General features: G+C 34.2%; 1 protein-coding gene across 2 annotated transcripts in view; it reads right to left on the bottom strand.

Moving 5' to 3' along the window:
• LOC148610807 (uncharacterized) overlaps nucleotides 1-18,821 on the bottom strand; it is a 102,309-nt gene that overhangs the window by 18,306 nt on the left and 65,182 nt on the right. For both annotated transcript variants that reach the window (XR_015924775.1, XM_088596184.1), the window contains exons 33-45: nucleotides 16,164-16,299; nucleotides 15,562-15,745; nucleotides 13,637-13,913; nucleotides 12,618-12,804; nucleotides 11,739-11,950; nucleotides 10,896-11,122; nucleotides 9,614-9,767; nucleotides 8,915-9,093; nucleotides 7,221-7,358; nucleotides 3,191-3,362; nucleotides 1,851-1,983; nucleotides 498-619; nucleotides 157-296 (exon numbers count right to left, since the gene is read on the bottom strand). Coding sequence is in view for 1 of the 2 variants with exons in the window: in XM_088596184.1 (XP_088452310.1) it covers nucleotides 157-296; nucleotides 498-619; nucleotides 1,851-1,983; nucleotides 3,191-3,362; nucleotides 7,221-7,358; nucleotides 8,915-9,093; nucleotides 9,614-9,767; nucleotides 10,896-11,122; nucleotides 11,739-11,950; nucleotides 12,618-12,804; nucleotides 13,637-13,913; nucleotides 15,562-15,745; nucleotides 16,164-16,299 (2,261 nt within the window). In the remaining variant the exon portion in view is untranslated. The remainder of the gene's footprint in view (nucleotides 1-156; nucleotides 297-497; nucleotides 620-1,850; nucleotides 1,984-3,190; nucleotides 3,363-7,220; nucleotides 7,359-8,914; nucleotides 9,094-9,613; nucleotides 9,768-10,895; nucleotides 11,123-11,738; nucleotides 11,951-12,617; nucleotides 12,805-13,636; nucleotides 13,914-15,561; nucleotides 15,746-16,163; nucleotides 16,300-18,821) is intronic.

An 18,821-nucleotide genomic window follows, 5' to 3' on the forward strand; every position in this document is an offset into this window, starting at 1 on the left:
CTACATGTTAAAATTATCTTGACAATGACATGAAGATTAAAAATATGTATGGATAAGACAAGTTTTAACATTTATTAAAAGCTTACTTAAAGCAGGTTTCATAGTTATATACAAAACTTACATGTAAATTACCAAGTATTACAAAAGAAGACTTACTGCCTTGCCTGCTGCCGTAGCAAGCGCTAGAGTTCCAGTTGATATCATGATTCCATTGGTTTTAAAATCAGCAAATGTTGTACCATCATACCACAGCCTTACAAAGAATGAATACCTCTGTCCATCTGTCAGGTGGAAATCTATACAAATAGAAAAATAGTCTTACAAGGAATGAATACCTCTGTCCAACTGTCAGGTGGAAATCTATACAAATAGAAAAATAGTCTTACAAGGAATGAATACCTCTGTCCAACTGCCAGGTGGAAATCTATACAAATAGAAAAAAAGTCTTACAAGGAATGAATACCTCTGTCCATCTATGGACATCAACTTTTACTTACCATATTCTGAGGAGTATGTAGCTGACATAAGCTGACCAGCATCATGCCAAACTCTATCGCCTGTGGAGTCATAAATACCATTAGGTGTGTCATCTGCTGCATATCCAACACTCCACTCAAACCTACAATATCATTGTAAAAAAACTAGAATATAAAATCTTTCTTTCTAAATATATTGAGGTCTAACTAAACCAGACTTATTTTGGGCTTCAACATTAGTTCAGCTAAGACAGTGATTAATTTATCAAGGTAGTTGCAGCTTGCAAAAAGTGGTAAAACATCTGAAATTATAAATTTTCAAATAAAGCAACAAAAAATCACCATAAAACAGAAAGTAAACAACAATTCTTGAAATATTGTTTTCATGTCAGGGTACAAGATTCTTACATTTAAAGGTAGTTTCTCCTCAAACCACTTTCTAAATTTTGTAATTTTCTAAATAATTTGAAACTTTAAGAAAGTCAAAATTGTGACAAAAATATCCCTATGATTTGTATTCAATGTTCGGAATTTTTGGTGAATTCTATTGAAAATACTTCCCACCAAATCTTATCTATACAGAGCACTGTATAACCAGTCCCACTGTCTAAACTTACTTTGTTATTTTTATTGATCCCCAAATCACTATTGGGAAGTACTGATGTGTTTCCCCTATTAAGAAAGTTAACACATGAAATGATCACTGTCTGCATGACTCTTAAGTGTCAGTCTTTGTAATAATCAGGCAGTGGGTGAAACACGGTATGGAGAAACCCACAATTTTTTAAGTTTAATTTGACTATTTGCACCATCAGAATCAAGGAAAAAAGACCATATTTTCCATATCATATTGGTGCATTGAGTTCAGTTTCATTGAAATGCCCTGAAAATGCACATTTCAAGGGCAGATAACTCCGTCTAAAACCTTTCTTTTAAACATTTTAATGAAAAATTTCTGAGCAAATCTAGTGATACAGAGATCAGATAATTGTCTTTTCCAAATAAAGAAAGCATCCCTTGAATGCAATCATATTGTCTGATTGGTGGGAATTTCACATGCATTTTTCTGATTTTTCCCATTTTTGCCTGATTCTTACAAAAACTTATACATATACAGTGAAACCTGTCTTATATTAAATCTTAAATAAACTGCAAATCTGTTTTGATTTAATATAAGTCCCTACAAGTCACATGAATGGATATGGTGTCCATGAGACATCGACCCCACCGGGATGTCAGGTCAAGGTTACCAGTGGGTATTCAATGACTGATGAGGAAACCCTCACACCACAGGGCAGGTAGGGATTTTATAGGAAATACAGGGCCACTTGAAGGCCTGATACAACCTAAGGGTATGTCTGTGAAACAACTTACCATCTAGGAGCTATTCCTTGCCTCATTATAAACTGCCAGTATCCTCTAAGAACTGTATCTGAGGATGTAATCTCTTGGTCTATCAAACTATAACCATTAACATCATCTACACTAACAAGGTCATTTGGATTGTCTAAAATAAATGTGATTGATTATAGTTAAATGTCCTATTTCAGGAATTTCATGCGGTTTTAAAAGAAAAAAACATTCAAGCAATTGTTTTAACTTGGTGGGAAATATAGAAATATTCAAGCAAACCAACTCATGCATTGCGGTCGTTTTTCATGGTTTTCGTGGAAAACGCAGAAATTTGGTTACCAACAGAAACGAGATTCCCATAAATGTCTATACTGAAAACCTAAAACCATGAAGTCCAGAATCCACTTCTCTAATCGACAAATTGGAAGTACTTTGACAGATTTTATCCGTTCGTTTATTTTGTTATTACCCTTCATCTGAAATCTTTACCTCAACAACTAGAAACCCTATTTATCACAGGAGCTCCCGCCTCATTTGTTAGTAGTGATTTTTTTTTAAGTAAATCAAATGTGTCTGTAAGACACTAATGATGCCCCCGCTCGCTAGATTTGCCAAATTAGAAACAAAAATATTTTGGTATGAAGACATGGTTTGCAGATTCAGAAATCCTTCCAAGACTTGTGATACTCATGGTCTGTTGGTTCAATTCAATCCTTCCAAGACTTGCAATGACAATCTGTTCCAGTACTGTAACTTGAAAAATTTGGGGATCAATATGGGGATCAGAAATTCCTAAATATATGCATATCTACATATTTTATCCTGGCCACATAGTGCCATGAAATTCTGTTTGGTAGTGTCAGACTAGTTGCAATGAGAAAAAGAGGACCGATTGACGGACTGTCACATAAAAAATGTTTATACCCCCCATAACAAAGCCTTAACTGTGTTGCTTGGGATATATTTCTGACAAAAATTAGTCTTACTATCACCCAGTTCCATAATATTCCAAAGTCCAACTATCACCAAGTTTCGTAATATTTCATGAAAATCAAGACCCTATGACCTTGCACACCATCATTATGTGTAGGAACATCCTGCAAAAAATATTTTAGATGAGGAGATAGCCATAGAAGCCATATTACTCTATTTCTGATGAAAATGACTAAGAACTTTCACCAATTTCCATAATATTTCATGAAAATCAAAATCCGTTGGCCCTGCACACCTTCATCATGTGTAGAAATATCCTGTAAAATATTTTAGATGTAGTTCAAAAACTGTACGAGGAGATAGCCGGACAAGCCATAATCATGTGTAATCCAGACGGACAGACAGACAGACGGACAAACAATACCTACCACTTGTCACACTGTTACACACCAGGCCAGAGCTGTAGGCGCATTTCAGGTCTTGAGGAGCACAGACACAGTGACCAATACATGAAAACGTCTCACATCTCCGGACTAGCTCTAAAGAACCTCCTGCTTTCTTGTTAAATGCTGAGTGGATCATAGCACTTCGAAGTCCAACCTAATAACAAGAATTTGTGTGTAAATCAGCCTTGCTGTTTTAAACAGATGCAACTAATGAGGTCTAGATCATATGTAGCTTTAAGAAGTAAAAAATGTTGGAAGTTACATCTTGTCATGCTTGGTATACCCCCCACTTATACAGGAAGTTACATCTTGTCATGCTTGGTATACCCCCACTTATACAGGAAGTTACATCTTGTCATGCTTGGTATACCCCCCACTTATACAGGAAGTTACACCTTGTCATGCTTGGTATACCCCCACTTATACAGGAAGTTACACCTTGTCATGCTTGGTATATCCCCCACTTATACAGGAAGTTACATCTTGTCATGCTTGGTATACCTCCACTTATACAGGAAGTTACATCTTGTCATGCTTGGTATACCCCCCACTTATACAGGAAGTTACATCTTGTCATGCTTGGTATACCCCCACTTATACAGGAAGTTACATCTTGTCATGCTTGGTATACCCCCCACTTATACAGGAAGTTACACCTTGTCATGCTTGGTATACCCCCACTTATACAGGAAGTTACACCTTGTCATGCTTGGTATATCCCCCACTTATACAGGAAGTTACATCTTGTCATGCTTGGTATACCTCCACTTATACAGGAAGTTACATCTTGTCATGCTTGGTATACCCCCCACTTATACAGGAAGTTACATCTTGTCATGCTTGGTATACCCCCACTTATACAGGAAGTTACATCTTGTCATGCTTGGTATACCCCCACTTATACAGGAAGTTACATCTTGTCATGCTTGGTATACCCACTTATACAGGAAGTTTATATCCGACAGCAACAAAAATCAATTACACTATTACAACATGTTCCTCATCTAAATAAAGCTGCATACCAAAACTAAAATCAATCCTTTGATTGGGATTTTAGATAACTGTTACAAAATTCAGACTGACAGATAGACAAGGAGATTAATGTGACGAGATTCAGACTGGGTGACAAGGTGATTCTGATGTACACATGAAAATTGCAAGATATGTATTTCCAGAGTTTCAAAAAATCTTTGTTAGTTCTTCAGATACTATAAGAAAGCAACTTTTTCTTTGAAAAGCTTTGTAAGACTTTCTTTGGGAATGGATTGACCTTAAAGGCGAGCGCAAATGTGGAAAAAGGCCTCCCGTTAAAGTTTATGTAACACATGGCTAATTTTGGTATGGATTGAAAGAAAAATCATCATAGCTTAAGATCTGATTGGTCGTAAAAGTTTCCTGTGGTCACGTTTCTTAAAAATCTTGTGAGATCAAAGATATGTCGAAAAGCTTGTAATTAAACAGTGAGATTTAATTCAATATATTTTGAAACTTTTGATGCTGAATTATTTCTTTTCTTTATAGAAAGATAAAACATTGTCATAAAAAGGAGAAAATCTTGATAAAAACAATTTTAAACTATAAATAATCAAATGCAAAGACATTATTGTCGACCCCCCTTAAAACAGCACAAAAACATTATATTGCTTTAGATTTCTTATCAAAATAACCTATTTGAAGTCTTTTTTAATCTTATTTCCATTACATTTAAGTGATTTATTCACTTAATGAAGATCAATGATGGGATTTAACATTTTTACAAGCCTTTAAAATAAATAGCAGTCAAGCTGTCTTCCAGATTGTTTTTCATGTTTATCCTGGCCTCGTTATATTCATTGTGTAAATTGAAATATTCCTTCCTAAAAAGACATAATATTTGCGTATCATGATCGAGTTTCAGTTCTGTTGAATGCTTACCTTGCCTCTGAAACATATACAAAGCCAATAAATTGGCAACATTGTATTATATGCCAAACTGTCACACAGCAGAAACTAACCGCTTATCAACTGATAAAATAGTCCCAACTTTTATAAATGCTTTAAGGTAGGAAAGGTGATGTATATAGAATGTTACTTATTGAATTTGATCCATTCGATGACATTCCTTAAAACAAAATTAGGCATCACAAAAGTTATTACAAGACTCATACCAGTAAACGACACTTTGCATTCTTTGTTGTGATTGGCTGTTTTAAATGTCTGGTCTTTGTCCCTGGATTACATTCTTTTGATTTCTGCTAGAATCTTGGTTCCCTTGATTACTCTTCAGTCTCAATCAAGTTTTTCATTATCATTTAAAGTGTAAAAAAACACTCACTCAAAAAAACTACTTGTTTCGGTACATGTCCAAACCAATTGACTATATCTAATACCTCACATAAGTCGTCTAGCATTTTATGCAAAAAGATCGGAAACTCCATCGTATTCATTTGTATTTCAAAATACAGCATAACCTTATCGTGATACAGCATCAACAAAAAATCGAATGAGAACACGTTCGTGTACTATTCACATGACTTATCAAATTTATAAGTGTAGAGTCGTTCGTTCTGAAAAAAAATGTCACATGCTGAAAAAATACAAATATCACTTTCTGCATACAGAGAAATTATTCAAGTATGCATCGTTTAGACTTCAACTCATTTTTTTATAAATACTTCAGGGACAACATAGTTATTGATGTGAATCATGGTCAGGGGAAGTCCAACTTTGTATCAAGTAGTTTTTTTCACAACTGTTTTAGGCACTCAGAGTTTTTAGTTTAAAAACTGAAAAAAAAAAGAATGTGTAAAACTACAAATGTGTGCATAAACTTCAGAAAAAGAAACCAAAATACTGTTTTTTGGAAGCTTCAGTTCTAAGACGCAAAATTAGGATTACTGTTCTTCAATAAATATCCTACTGTGAATAAAATGACACTGATGAAATCTAGAGACTTTGCCTTCTTCATCGACAAGGATTATTACATGACTTTTTGATGTTACAGCAATGTAGAAAAAGGAACATTTATTTGAATTCCTTTTGTATGTATACGAAAAGGCTCTAGTCACACTTTGTATTGAGATCTCTTTGCAATTGGACTATATGGAAGGTCATAATTTGTAACTGAGCTTACACTTATACTTTCATAGAATCCTTGCTAAATATCACGAAATTTGATTGTACACTGTAGTTGACAATCTTTGCTTGATTGTACTTGATATATTCCCACTGTTTTCTGCCATTATGATGCCAAAGTTGACATGTGCTAGTGCCGCATTTCCTGTTTGTGAGGAGGTAAGCCGCAATAAAAATTAAATAGTTGGCAACACAATCAGAGAATCACCAGTTGTCAATTGAAAGCCCAGCCAAAAAAGTTTAATACTCCTATTTACCAAATGCTTTCAGGAAAACAACCCAACTGTACCGTATGAAGTTTCATATTTCTGTGTAAGACATATAGCCGACAGGCACTGCAGTTTTTGTGGTTGTATCAGGTAACAAGAATGTCGTGAAATACCTTAAGTGTTTTGGCATGCCACCTACAACATTTGACAGTTTTATGAGCTGTTCTCTTACATTGGGCAATCATCAAAATTAAAATCATCAAAAAGCAATAAAAGCAACCTCGGATAAAAAATGATGACATTTTAAGAATGGGCATTTATAATTATCCTCTAATTTCTTAAAGCATTATAAATTTAAAAATTAATGAAGTTAAGATTTAAATTGTTTAAAAACAATTTTGACATAATTTTAAAATATGGTTTATTTTTAAACAATATTTTTATTTAAATGTTATACGATTTTGAAATACTCATTTTTTGCTGTTTTTGCAGTTTAAAAAAATTGTGACCACTTCCCATTTTTACGACCAAGCAATTCTGAAAGTACGATTAAAGACCTTTCCAAAGATATATAATATAGCCGTGTGTTACATAGGTGCATAAAAAACCTCGAAATCCCTTGTTCGGTACTCGCCTATTATACTGTCATCCCTATACAGCAAAGTGGTATCATCCTAATGTTTAAATACCTTGTTTACAGCCCAAACAGTGACATATACTGTATCATACAGTATCAGATTTAGGGTTGGGACTGTGTTGAGCTGTAGGTGCCCCTCATGTCCATGGTCTGTTCCCGTTGTTGTGTGACCATACTTTGTGGTCGTGTCCTATTAATTGTAAAGTATGTATTTTAAATATTTTTGCTGCAGATATAAAACAACTGGGAATATTTTTTTATAAGACTCATTCTCAATTCATTTTTGACCCAAAGTTTCTACTGTTGAAAGTATTCACAACCACAGACCAACTTGTACATGTATACAAATCGTTACATTCATGTACAGCAATATGATACACTGAGTGTTATAACCAAACTTAATATGATTTTAGGCTATGCCTATGGTGGGCAGAGCTTATTCTTTGTTAACGATGCCATGTTGCTAGGATGGGTTGAAATAAAGACCAAAAAAGACATTAAAGCATGCATTTTCCTCTATTTTGACTTCTAGTATTTTCTAGTCTTTTTTGGTCTTTATTTCTACCCACTGCATATTGCTATGGGCGATATCTCATTTGGTGAGGAGAATGTATGAGACTTTCTTCTGGGAAAGCTTAATGCATTTCTAGACAGCCAATAAATTCCAAATTATTACTAAATATATAAAAAATAAATATAAAATTATATCCATTGACAAAACAACACCTCTGCACTTGCGCAATTGTCTACTTCTGTGTCGACAAATTTCGACTTCCATCAGAAAATTTTATAGCCATTCATAGTTCTGGTCTTACATCTACATACATAGGATGTTGTTGATGCTCCGTCCATATTATAATGTAGAAATAGTCAAGTGTTAGATTTTTATCTTTCACATTCATGCTAATAGTGATGCATCTGGTAATTTTTGCAGAACTTGAACACAAATTACCAAAAATTCTCTGAACAAAATTTCTAATTTCTTCAGATAGGTAGAGCAAAAATGGTCAAAAAGCAGTATCATTATGAATGTAAATGCACTATTGGCTTGTTCTTCTCCATTTTTTGCCTGAATCTTACAAAGACTTCAGGGGTTGAAAATTCCTAAAGCCTGACGCCCGGGACTAAAAAAAATGCACCTCAGACGTGCCGTTTTTCAATGAAATAAGTCCATCGGGCATGGTAAACCTAAAAAAATAAAAACTATTTTTTGAAAGATTTTGTTGTCATTATTTGGACCATGTTTCTTGATCTATTCCCTGACCTATAAATAGTTATAACTTTATTTTTAGAATGGGTATTCACTAGATCTATCTATTGATTAGTCATTCTCAAGTCTGAATCACACCTGCGCTTTATCAGATGCATATTTTGACATACTACAAATTTTATTAATCAAGTGCTGGAATGATAAAGATCAACTTTTGAGGATTATATTGTAGCTCAATTACAATTTCACGGTTAAAAAAATGCAGAAACGGAAAGCTGATGACAAGGCATCAGACCTGGAGACGGAATCAACTGACACTGTGTCTTCTTCCCTGCAAACATAGAATTATACATAAGAATATCAAATAACAAAATTGCATTTATATTGATTGGGACTTGACACAACATTGTTCGGGCTTAGTGTACAAAATATGAAAAAGTCCAGGGCTCGGGTTCTCGCATAAAAATTTTCAACCCCTGGACTTGTATCTATTTTAAAGTATATTTCAGGAAGAATAAAGCTCAAAACTATCTTACATCAGTGAGATCATCTTTGAAGTAACTACTTCCAACTGTAACTTTGTAATGATCAATCCCTGAATGGATATCTGAAAACCCAAGCCATGCAAGGTACAGGGCCCTGGCAGACCATGTCATGTGACCTTCCTGGTGTCGGGTCAGATTGGCAGCATGCTCTGTGCTTACTGCAAACATTCCTGTGAAAAGATAAAACGTATTTATTATTTCACTATTATTACAATAAGACTATTAAATTGTTGGGCAATTTCTCATTTAATTCAATTTTTAACTAGACAAAAAAACTTTGAGAAATGCACACTAAATTATTACCCGCAGTCCCCTATTTGACCCAAAGTTATTTTGAATCAAAACCTTAACACTGAGGTCAACAATGTGAATATGTAATAAAGATTCTGTGAAAGTTTCATTAAATTCCATTCATTTCTGCACAGTTGTTAAATCTTGGTTGGATTATTCACTCTTTGCATGTGTTATTGTGCTATGCATACGCCAACTCAAAACAGGAAGTTGATATCAGAGAGCAATCACAATTGCTTACAATACATGATTTATCTATACAAAGACACATCACATTTAGAATTAATCCATCCATTGGGAGCTGAGAACATTGTGATGAAAATCCAGACCGACAGACTGAGTGAATGTCAGACGGACAAGGTGATTCCAATATTCCAGTATAATAAATCATTTCATTACCTCTGGAAGGAGGGGTGGTATCCACAAACATGCCCTCTGATACACTGGTGGTACACAGCTCTGCCCCATTACATGCTATTAACGTGACATAGTATCTCACACCATCATGCAGATCAAGATTAGTGAAGATGTAATTTCTAACTATTCCATTCACCTAAAGGGTATAGAAAAATTATGGTAAACTGTAAAATTTTTCAGATTTTCTTCTATCGTTGATTCCCTGTTAACCTATTTTCAGACAGTCTCAATTATGTGGAATGCCCACCAAAATAAATATTTTTCATTCTTTGATATTTGTGAATGTCTCACATTGGTTAATTGCAAGATCTATTATTTGTAGTTTCTGAAAGACGTGATTTCCATCATGTGATTTATCATGGTATTACTAGGTCCATCATACATTGTACATATGACGGAAAAAAAAGAACAGACATGGTGAAATACAACAAAGGCATTAGTGTATAACCTATATCCAAAATATTATAACAAATACCTATACAGCAACCACAATTTAATTACCAGGTGGGACTTATTTTATAAAAATATTTAATGTCCAAGTTCCCACTTCCCATTTTAAAAAATGATAATTTATACATATGTTCATAAAAACTATCATAGGTGTGAGTATTGCAAATAAAAATGTAAAAAGTGTAAAAGGAAATTTGATTTTTAAATACAATAAAAGACAAGAAATGTGGACAGACAGACAGACAGGGTGATTCCTAAGTAACCCCAAAACTTTGTGGAGGATATATAAATCTTAAATGATGCATGAAAACCTCAGCACTTCCCCTTCCCTAATAAAATAGTTAATGCCTATTCCAGGGCTTTTTCTACCTTTTTTCAAATAAGGTCCCTGCCCCTGAGATTGTGAATTTTTTTATCAACTGGGAAAAAATTAACAAATAAAATAATTTACTATTATGAGACACAATGTCGTTTTCACCTTTTATTTTACAACCCATTGGAAGATAAAGATAAAGTAAGTTACGAAATAATTATCATAAATCGACTGCCGTAAAATGCCGTAAATTGAAGGATAGATGTGTTTCTTTCCCGATCTTAAAATTGCTCTTAAGAAACTGTGACAATAACAATTTCATCAATAAAATATTACTTTCATTCTAACGACAGACGAACTAATTAACAACTTTCATATTGCATGCTTCAGTTAGGAAATTCATGATAAATTCTGGGAAAAAAGACACTTTTTGTTGTTGGGAATAGGGTCGTTAATTGGCAGTAAATCAAAGGTAAAAAAAGCCCTATATTTATAACATACCTCAACAGATGACAACTGAAACTGTCCACCTATGTGAGATTTGATTGATAGATATTGTCTCTGTATGTGAGATTCAGTGTCGTTTGCAGTCCATTCCACTTTCATTGCTGTTCTGTAGATCTGGGTAAGTCCAGAGACACCGAAGCTCTCTGGGAAGGATGGCCCAGTGATAACAGGCCCTGTACTGTCAACTTTGAAACCATTGGAACTGGCCTCAGCCCAAAGACCTACCAAAAATGTTCAGATTATAGTTTAAGTAGCTGCCTTTGTAAGAATCATGAAAAACCTGAAAAATGTGATACACCCCAAATAGTCTACATATTTTTAATTTTGAAATTTAAAAGTTGCTTTGTGGGTTTAAATTATAAAATGTGTTATTATTCATTCCAATCTGTCTGCTCTTAGGAAATAATCAACACTGAAATCCAATAGAGTGGCATTTACAGAGTTATCTCCCTTAATTTTGAAATCTACAGTGCATTCTATGTAATTTGTGTCTCTTAAGAACATGGTTATATGAAAAACCAAATGTTCATTTTGTTTTACTATGGCAATTTAAACAAAATATCGAAAATAAAAATATGTATGCTTTTCAGCCATGAATCACATTTTGCATGATTCTTAGATGGAGAGCTACTTAAGTATTCTTAAATTAAATGCACCTCCAGTAAACAGGAAGTGGGTGTGCAAGAGAGTGATAAATAATACACTGGGTGCATACCAAATTGTAATAATAACCCTTTAAAATCAGTAGTTTAATCTAAGTTGTAAGAAGCTTTTCTAATTGGTTGTATTCTTGAGCTGTTTAAATTGTTTCTGTTTTTTTTATGCTTTTTCCATTACCTGCCCTGTTGTAAACTCGAACTGTGATATATATAGACTTCCCAACAGGTAGCAGGGGAGATAAATCTGGTATTGAAGCAATTTCTGTGATATGGAGCTCCTTAGGTGACATAACATCATCTCCACCTCTTGTAGTACCTGCTCTCCATACATATTTTTCAATGCCTGATTGAGGATCTGTGAAACTATGCCATTTAGCACCTATATAATATCTGAAAAATTTTCAAAATATGGACTGGAGTCCAACTAACTTTGGAGATCTTTAAAAATTTAAAAGTCTAAACAGAAAGGAAACTAAATTCCCAACAATTCTGATGCTTTTATTGCTTTTTTTTTCAAGAAAATCAGTGGAAACCAGGCCAGATTATACAACTAAATACCAATCCATATTTTTGGCCATATTTTATGAAAATGGCCAGTAAAATCCTGAACTTAGCATGATTTTGACATAGGTAAAATGAACGGGTACTTTACAGTTTTCTACTTTCTTCTTCAATATACAATTTATATTTATGACTTGGACATAAACTGAATATTACATGCCAAAAGTCTGTATTATATGCTGTATCAACCCAAGACCTGTCTGCAAGGTCGAGGGTTGATATGTGATACAGATATTTTGGCACATAATATTCAGTATATACAAAATGTATTGACTTGTATCAAAGTCATGAATCATTTTATTATATGAACCAAGGTGTTTGTGAGACTCTACTTTCATTTTCTATTATTACCATTAGTTATTAAACTTTGCATGACCTCAGCTGATTTATTTATAGTTTAAACGTGCAGGGGGGAAGAATTGATATCACATGACCTGAAAGTAACGTTTAGGCCAGTCAGAAAACAGAAAAAAATCTTCTTTATGTAATAACAAACCTAAGAGACTGATACTGTATGTCCTGGTGCCCTGTTCCATCCTGTACAGAACCAGTCTTTGGTGGACTGTTGTCAATGACAATACCATCTGATGACACAGAAACACAAAGTACTGCTGTGTTACAAGCTGTTACAGTGACATAGTATTTCATACCACTGCCAAGATGGATGTCAGTCAACTGAAAATCTGAAATAATACATGTACTAAAATACATGTTATAACATATGTGAGTGATAAAAACATCAGCATGAGCTTTAAACTGAAAACACAAAACAACAGTTCAATCTGCCTTGAGGAACTTTCAAAGGTAGAGCAAAGCTATGGTCCTAATTACAGGTTAATTTTACATAAAATGCAATACATAAGGATATTCTAATCAATGTCTATTAAAAAAGATTATTGATGAATGCAGGTAGCCACACAGAAAGGTTATTGCTGAGTACAGGTAGCCACATAGAAAGGTTATTGCTGAGTACAGGTAATCACTTGGAAAGGTTATTGCTGAGTACAGGTAATCACTTGGAAAGGTTATTGTTGAGTACGGGTAATCACTTGGAAAGGTTATTGCTGAGTACAGGTAATCACATAGAAAGGTTATTGCTGAGTACAGGTAGTCACTTATTAAGTTTAAACTGTATATTGGTTATTTACTACAATAACTATCCTAATATCAATGAAGTCATGTCTATCGTAATACCAAACATGACCTTACACTCTATGTTGTGCTAAAATATCCCCCCACTCAACAATTTCTGCAAAATCTGGAAAGTACAAATCATCATGCAAAAGTAATAAATCATATATTAAGCATTCCTTAGAAGTCTGTTACAGACGGATGGACAGGCAAGACAGCTGAAGTATAGCTCCCACTCCTTGGTGGGGATATTATAAGAAATCAGTGAGCCAATGCCCACTTGTACTTCTAGTAATATTCCTTCAGGACAAATAAATTGTTCTCTTTACAATGATGACATTGAAAATGAGACACACTTTGGTCTTCTATGTACAGATTCATTACCTTCAGCTATACCTAAGGCTTGTCTTCCCAGGACATTATCACAACTTTGACAGGTCCCAACACTGACAAAGTATTCCTGAATTGGCGAGTGAGGATCGTGAAATCCTTCCCAGTAGGCATAGAGTACCGTTGTCTCTGATTGGTAATCACGATCTTTTATGAAACTCATCAATGTACTTCTGGGACCATCATAAACATGTCCACCAATAGGGGGTGTTGTATCAACAACAAAAGCCCAGGATGATGCAACAGAGGATAATCCTGCATTGTTGAAAGCCTACAATTGATCAGGTAATTATGTTACTGTACTGAATGAAATAAACAAATAAACTAAGTTCAATGTTTTAGTACATTATATTGTACTAGTGTAAACGTATTAACTTTGCGGTTGCCAATCAACTTGGAATCTGTCGAGATATTTGCAGGTACCAATTTCCAGTTTCAAAAAATGATAAGTATTTAAAACATACAATTGAAAGTCAATTTTGTGGGTAATATTTTTCACTTATCTGTCAACTGCAAAAATAGCAAATTTATACGTTTACAGTAACCTTGAAAGTATAATTCTTCATAGTTTTCACCTTTGCTCACCACAAAAAGAACATTTTCCATTCATTGTCATATTCACAAATTCAAGAAACTATTGAGGTTGATTTTGTAAAGAAAAGAAAGTGGAAATCTGCAAAACCAGAAGTAAATGTACAATAAAAAAATAATCATAATAGTAAAACCAGGTTTCAAAAAAAAAAAAACAGAATTCTGTTAAATAACTACCGAAAATCATCTCTGGAATCAATGAAATAGCATTTCCCCCTTAATCACAAAAATTGCTACCCATGAATAAAAGTTCTTCCACAGATTACAAGTAAATAAGTAATGTAATACAACAGGGGAGTCTGTCTTTAGCATTTTGTACAGAAAGCTCATAAGTTCAATTTAATTTAAATAAACCCTACTAATTGTAAAAATATTTACTTCCTTTTCAGATGACCATTCTGATCAGCCTATCAAAATTTGACTTGCACAATTATGAAAGCATTATTCAAAGGTAAAAACTCAAGGATTCTGAAAAGGTCATCTATCTAAAACATAAAATCCTACAAGCAGTGAATGAATGGAACAATTAGTATGTCAGTTCTTACAAGCAGTGAATGAATGGAACAATTAGTATGTCAGTTCGTACACGCAGTGAATGACTGGAACAATTAGTATGTCAGTTCCTACAAGCAGTGAATGAATGGAACAATTAGTATGTCAGTTCCTACAAGCAGTGAATGAATGGAACAATTAGTATGTCAGTTCCTACAAGCAGTGAATGAATGGAACAATTAGTATGTCAGTTCGTACATGCAGTGAATGAATGGAACAATTAGTATGTCAGTTCGTACACGCAGTGAATGAATGGAACAATTAGTATGTCAGTTTGTACACACAGTGAATGAATGGAACAATTAGTATGTCAGTTCCCACAAGCAGTGAATGCATGGAACAATTAGTATGTCAGTTCGTACACACAGTGAATGGATGGAACAATTAGTATGTCAGTTCCTACATGCAGTGAATGGATGGAACAATTAGTATGTCAGTTCCTACACGCAGTGAATGAATGGAACAATTAGTATATCAGTTCCTACACGCTGTGAATGGATGGAACAATTAGTATGTCAGTTCCTAATTAAACTTAAAAGATCAAATGAGTAACATTTCAGACCTTTAGATGAAGCATAATTTAAGCCTTGTTTTATGAAAATGAGTTGTAAAATCTCAAATTTTGTGTGTCATTTTAACGTGGGTATTATAGAGAGATTCACAATTGGAAGAGTGTAATTTACTGTCATAAACTATGATGAAACTATAAGGGTAAACAAGTCTTTATCTATTTATCTTCCAGAAATCTACAATATTCCACCAGTGACATTCCTTACTTCAACACTGATATAATAAGCATGGCCATCCAGTAAGTCTAAAGCCGCTAATCCTGGAGTCTGACTACACTCCTCATTTTTCACCAGTGTGCGGGACATGATATCATAATACCCTGGTTGTGACCCTATGTACCAATCATAGTAGTTTATACCACTTTCTAGATCCTCAAATACTGATGTCCAACTGAAATTAAAATATGTGAAACCCCAAAATTTATTAAATAAAAAATCTAATTATAGGAGGTGCACGATGTGAACATGTAACACCTAGCATCACATTTGAGGCTAACGATAGACATTCAGTCAAACTGGAATAGTTATCAGACAGGCCTGTGGAAATGGGAAGTTAATTCAAAGCCTTTAAGTTTATTTAAAATTAAAGTATGCAATTCAAACAAAGAAGAAACTTAAAAAAAAAATATTTACAGAATCTTGATCTGGTACACTGAATTATTTACAGTATCTTGATCTGGTACGCTGAATTATTTACAGTATCTTGATCTGGTACGCTGAATTATTATTTTTTTTATAATGGAAAACCATTTAATGATCCTATCTTGTCCCTTTCAAGGTGTGTTCGGTGACAGGGTGGGGATACATACCAAGCCTTGACCACTTTAGTTGAGGTTATATGCCTCCCTGGTAGATAGATTGGTTTGTCTGTTTTAGCTGGAGCTGTGTAGTCTACAATGATAGGGTTTGATGTCTTTGTAGTTGTTCTCCCAGCGAAGTCAGTAGCTAGATTAAATAAAACATTTAAAACTTAAATTTTTCTTTTTTAAGGAAACAAGAAAATTCCTATTTTTAGCTGTGCGACATTTCCTTACCCACTGGTTGAGACAGAATATGTGCCCTTTCCGAATATGTGCAATGTAAATAATTTCATTAAAAAATTGCACACTTGAATGAAAGAGTTTGTGAAATATTGATCATGTCTCACCAGTATATAGGTAAAAAAAAAATCTTTTGAAATAATAGTTTTATTGCGATTGCTTATTTCTTGCAATTTGTTTATTTTTTTTAGTGACCCATATTTTACATTATACACCTAGTCATGATGTACCACTGGCCATAATGTTTGTCTTCATTAGTTGTTGCATGTAGTTCATTTCATTTCAAACATTTAATCAGAAAACAAACCCATAGTGAGAAAAAAAATCAAACATCAGCTCATGCAAGACTGGGAATTCTCTGACATCCTTGAGTGTCCGAGATTTCCCTATCTTTAAATCCACAACATATTTGTCCAGTGAGGAGGACGCATTTTTCAACAAATGGTCAGCCTTCCAATGGGAACAAATTGTGCTCCTCCACTTGCTGACTTATTCCTTCACTCTTATGAGGCTGACTTTATCGCTGATCTGATACGAAAGAAAGAATATCGTTTAGCAAGATCCTTTAATCTCAGTTTTCGCTATATAGATGATGTATTATCTTTAAACAATCTTCATTTCGCAGGTTTTTATACATCGCATCTACCCCAAAGACCTTGAGATAAAGGATACTACAAACACTGCAAGGTCAGCCTCATATCTTGACCTACACTTAAAAATCGATAGTAAAGGAAAACTATTGACCAAACTTTATGACAAACCTGATGATTTTTCATTCCGAATTGTTAACTTTCCTTTCATCGGTGGCAACATCCCTTCAGCACCTGCGTATGGAGTGTTCCTATCACAGCTCATACATTATGCCAGAGCTTGCCAAAACTATGCAGATTTTTGAATCGCGTTAGAATTCTAACAAATGGTATATCCATCTGTGCCATGAAAACTGATTTGTTCAATGTGACAGTTTTCCTTTCCTCTTTCGTCTACCCCAGATTTGACTTTTATGAGCAACACAGGGGTGTTTCTAGAAAAGCAGGAAGCTTACCCTACCGGTACACCTGGTCCATGCTCCCAGTTTTTAGTGGAGTCAGAGTTGCTCATTTGCTTTTGTTACTTAGTATGTATGATTTTATTTACTTTAAGTTCTTTGTTGTGTATGTCTGTTTTCCATGTCTGGTTTTTGTCACTGGATTACATCCTTATGATTACCACTATAACCTTGGTTCCCTTGATTACTCTTGCACTTGTACAGGTCCTAGATCCTTGATATGTTTTATGCATCATATCTTCAGGTTGAAGGAATTCATTTCAAAAGTTCATAAAAGTTCTCTTAAATTAACAGGAATATTACATGAGGTGGATGTGGCACTGACTTACTCACAATACAAAAAAACATACTGAAGCTTCAGAAGAAATTTGAAAGCTTTCCAATCAACTTTCCAAACTTAAAATCATTCCCCTGTTACTGAGCTGAAAGGTAAGGTTACCCATCATTCCCCTAACCTGTTACCGAGCTGAAGGTTACCCATCAATCCCCTAACCTGTTCCTGAGCTGAAAGGTTACCCATCATTCCCCTAACCTGTTACTGAGCTGAAAGGTAATGTAGAGAACACCATTAGCCATAGTATACATTTATTTTAGTAAAGCACACTTGAGTCGTTTATCAGGTTATTATCTCATGATTAAATAACCATAGGCCATATATAATATAGATAGACGTGTTGGGTTTTTTTTTTTACCATGTGTATTTGAATATTCAATGGGTTGAAGAAATGAAGGCTAATATTTTATGAATAAACATGTTTATTTATGTATGTACATGACATGACATGTATTTTCATTTTTGTTCATATTTGTCATATCAATTTTTACAAGATTTGCAAGGTAGAAATTATTATAAAATATAATTATCATAAGTCACAAATATTGAAGTAGATACCACTTGTGTCCACTTGTTGTCTGCTGCAAACCACGTGGTCACCATGGCATGTGTTTAGTCCTTTCACAGTTGAATGATCCATTGTTGAACGGCTTTTACGCATATTTGTTGTAGTTTTGTAAACATCAAACTCTGTAGTTGTTTGTTGCTTTCTTTGAATAAGTTGTCATACGAGTCTCGATATGTTTTCCCAATAAATCATGGAAATAGGGAACGTACACAGTAAATACCAGCATCTTCTGGTCTTATGAATGAACCGGGGGACATGCGCACTGCGCCACATATAGAATCTCGCAATCTCAGAAGTCAATTTTTCAATAAAAACTGATTCGAGAGTTGTCAAGTCTTTTTAAAGTAATAACGTTCATACATATAGTATTTAGGAACAAAGTATCATGTATTTCGCTGATTTTACTCACACTAATTGGTGATATTTGTCATTTTTATTCACCGGTTCTGAACACTCGTACTTTCGTTTTCAAGTTAC

The sequence above is a fragment of the Perna viridis genome, chromosome 8 (assembly GCF_037379345.1).
Source record: "Perna viridis isolate PV_CMFRI_1.1 ecotype Kerala chromosome 8, ASM3737934v1, whole genome shotgun sequence".
NCBI lineage: Eukaryota > Metazoa > Mollusca > Bivalvia > Mytilida > Mytilidae > Perna > Perna viridis.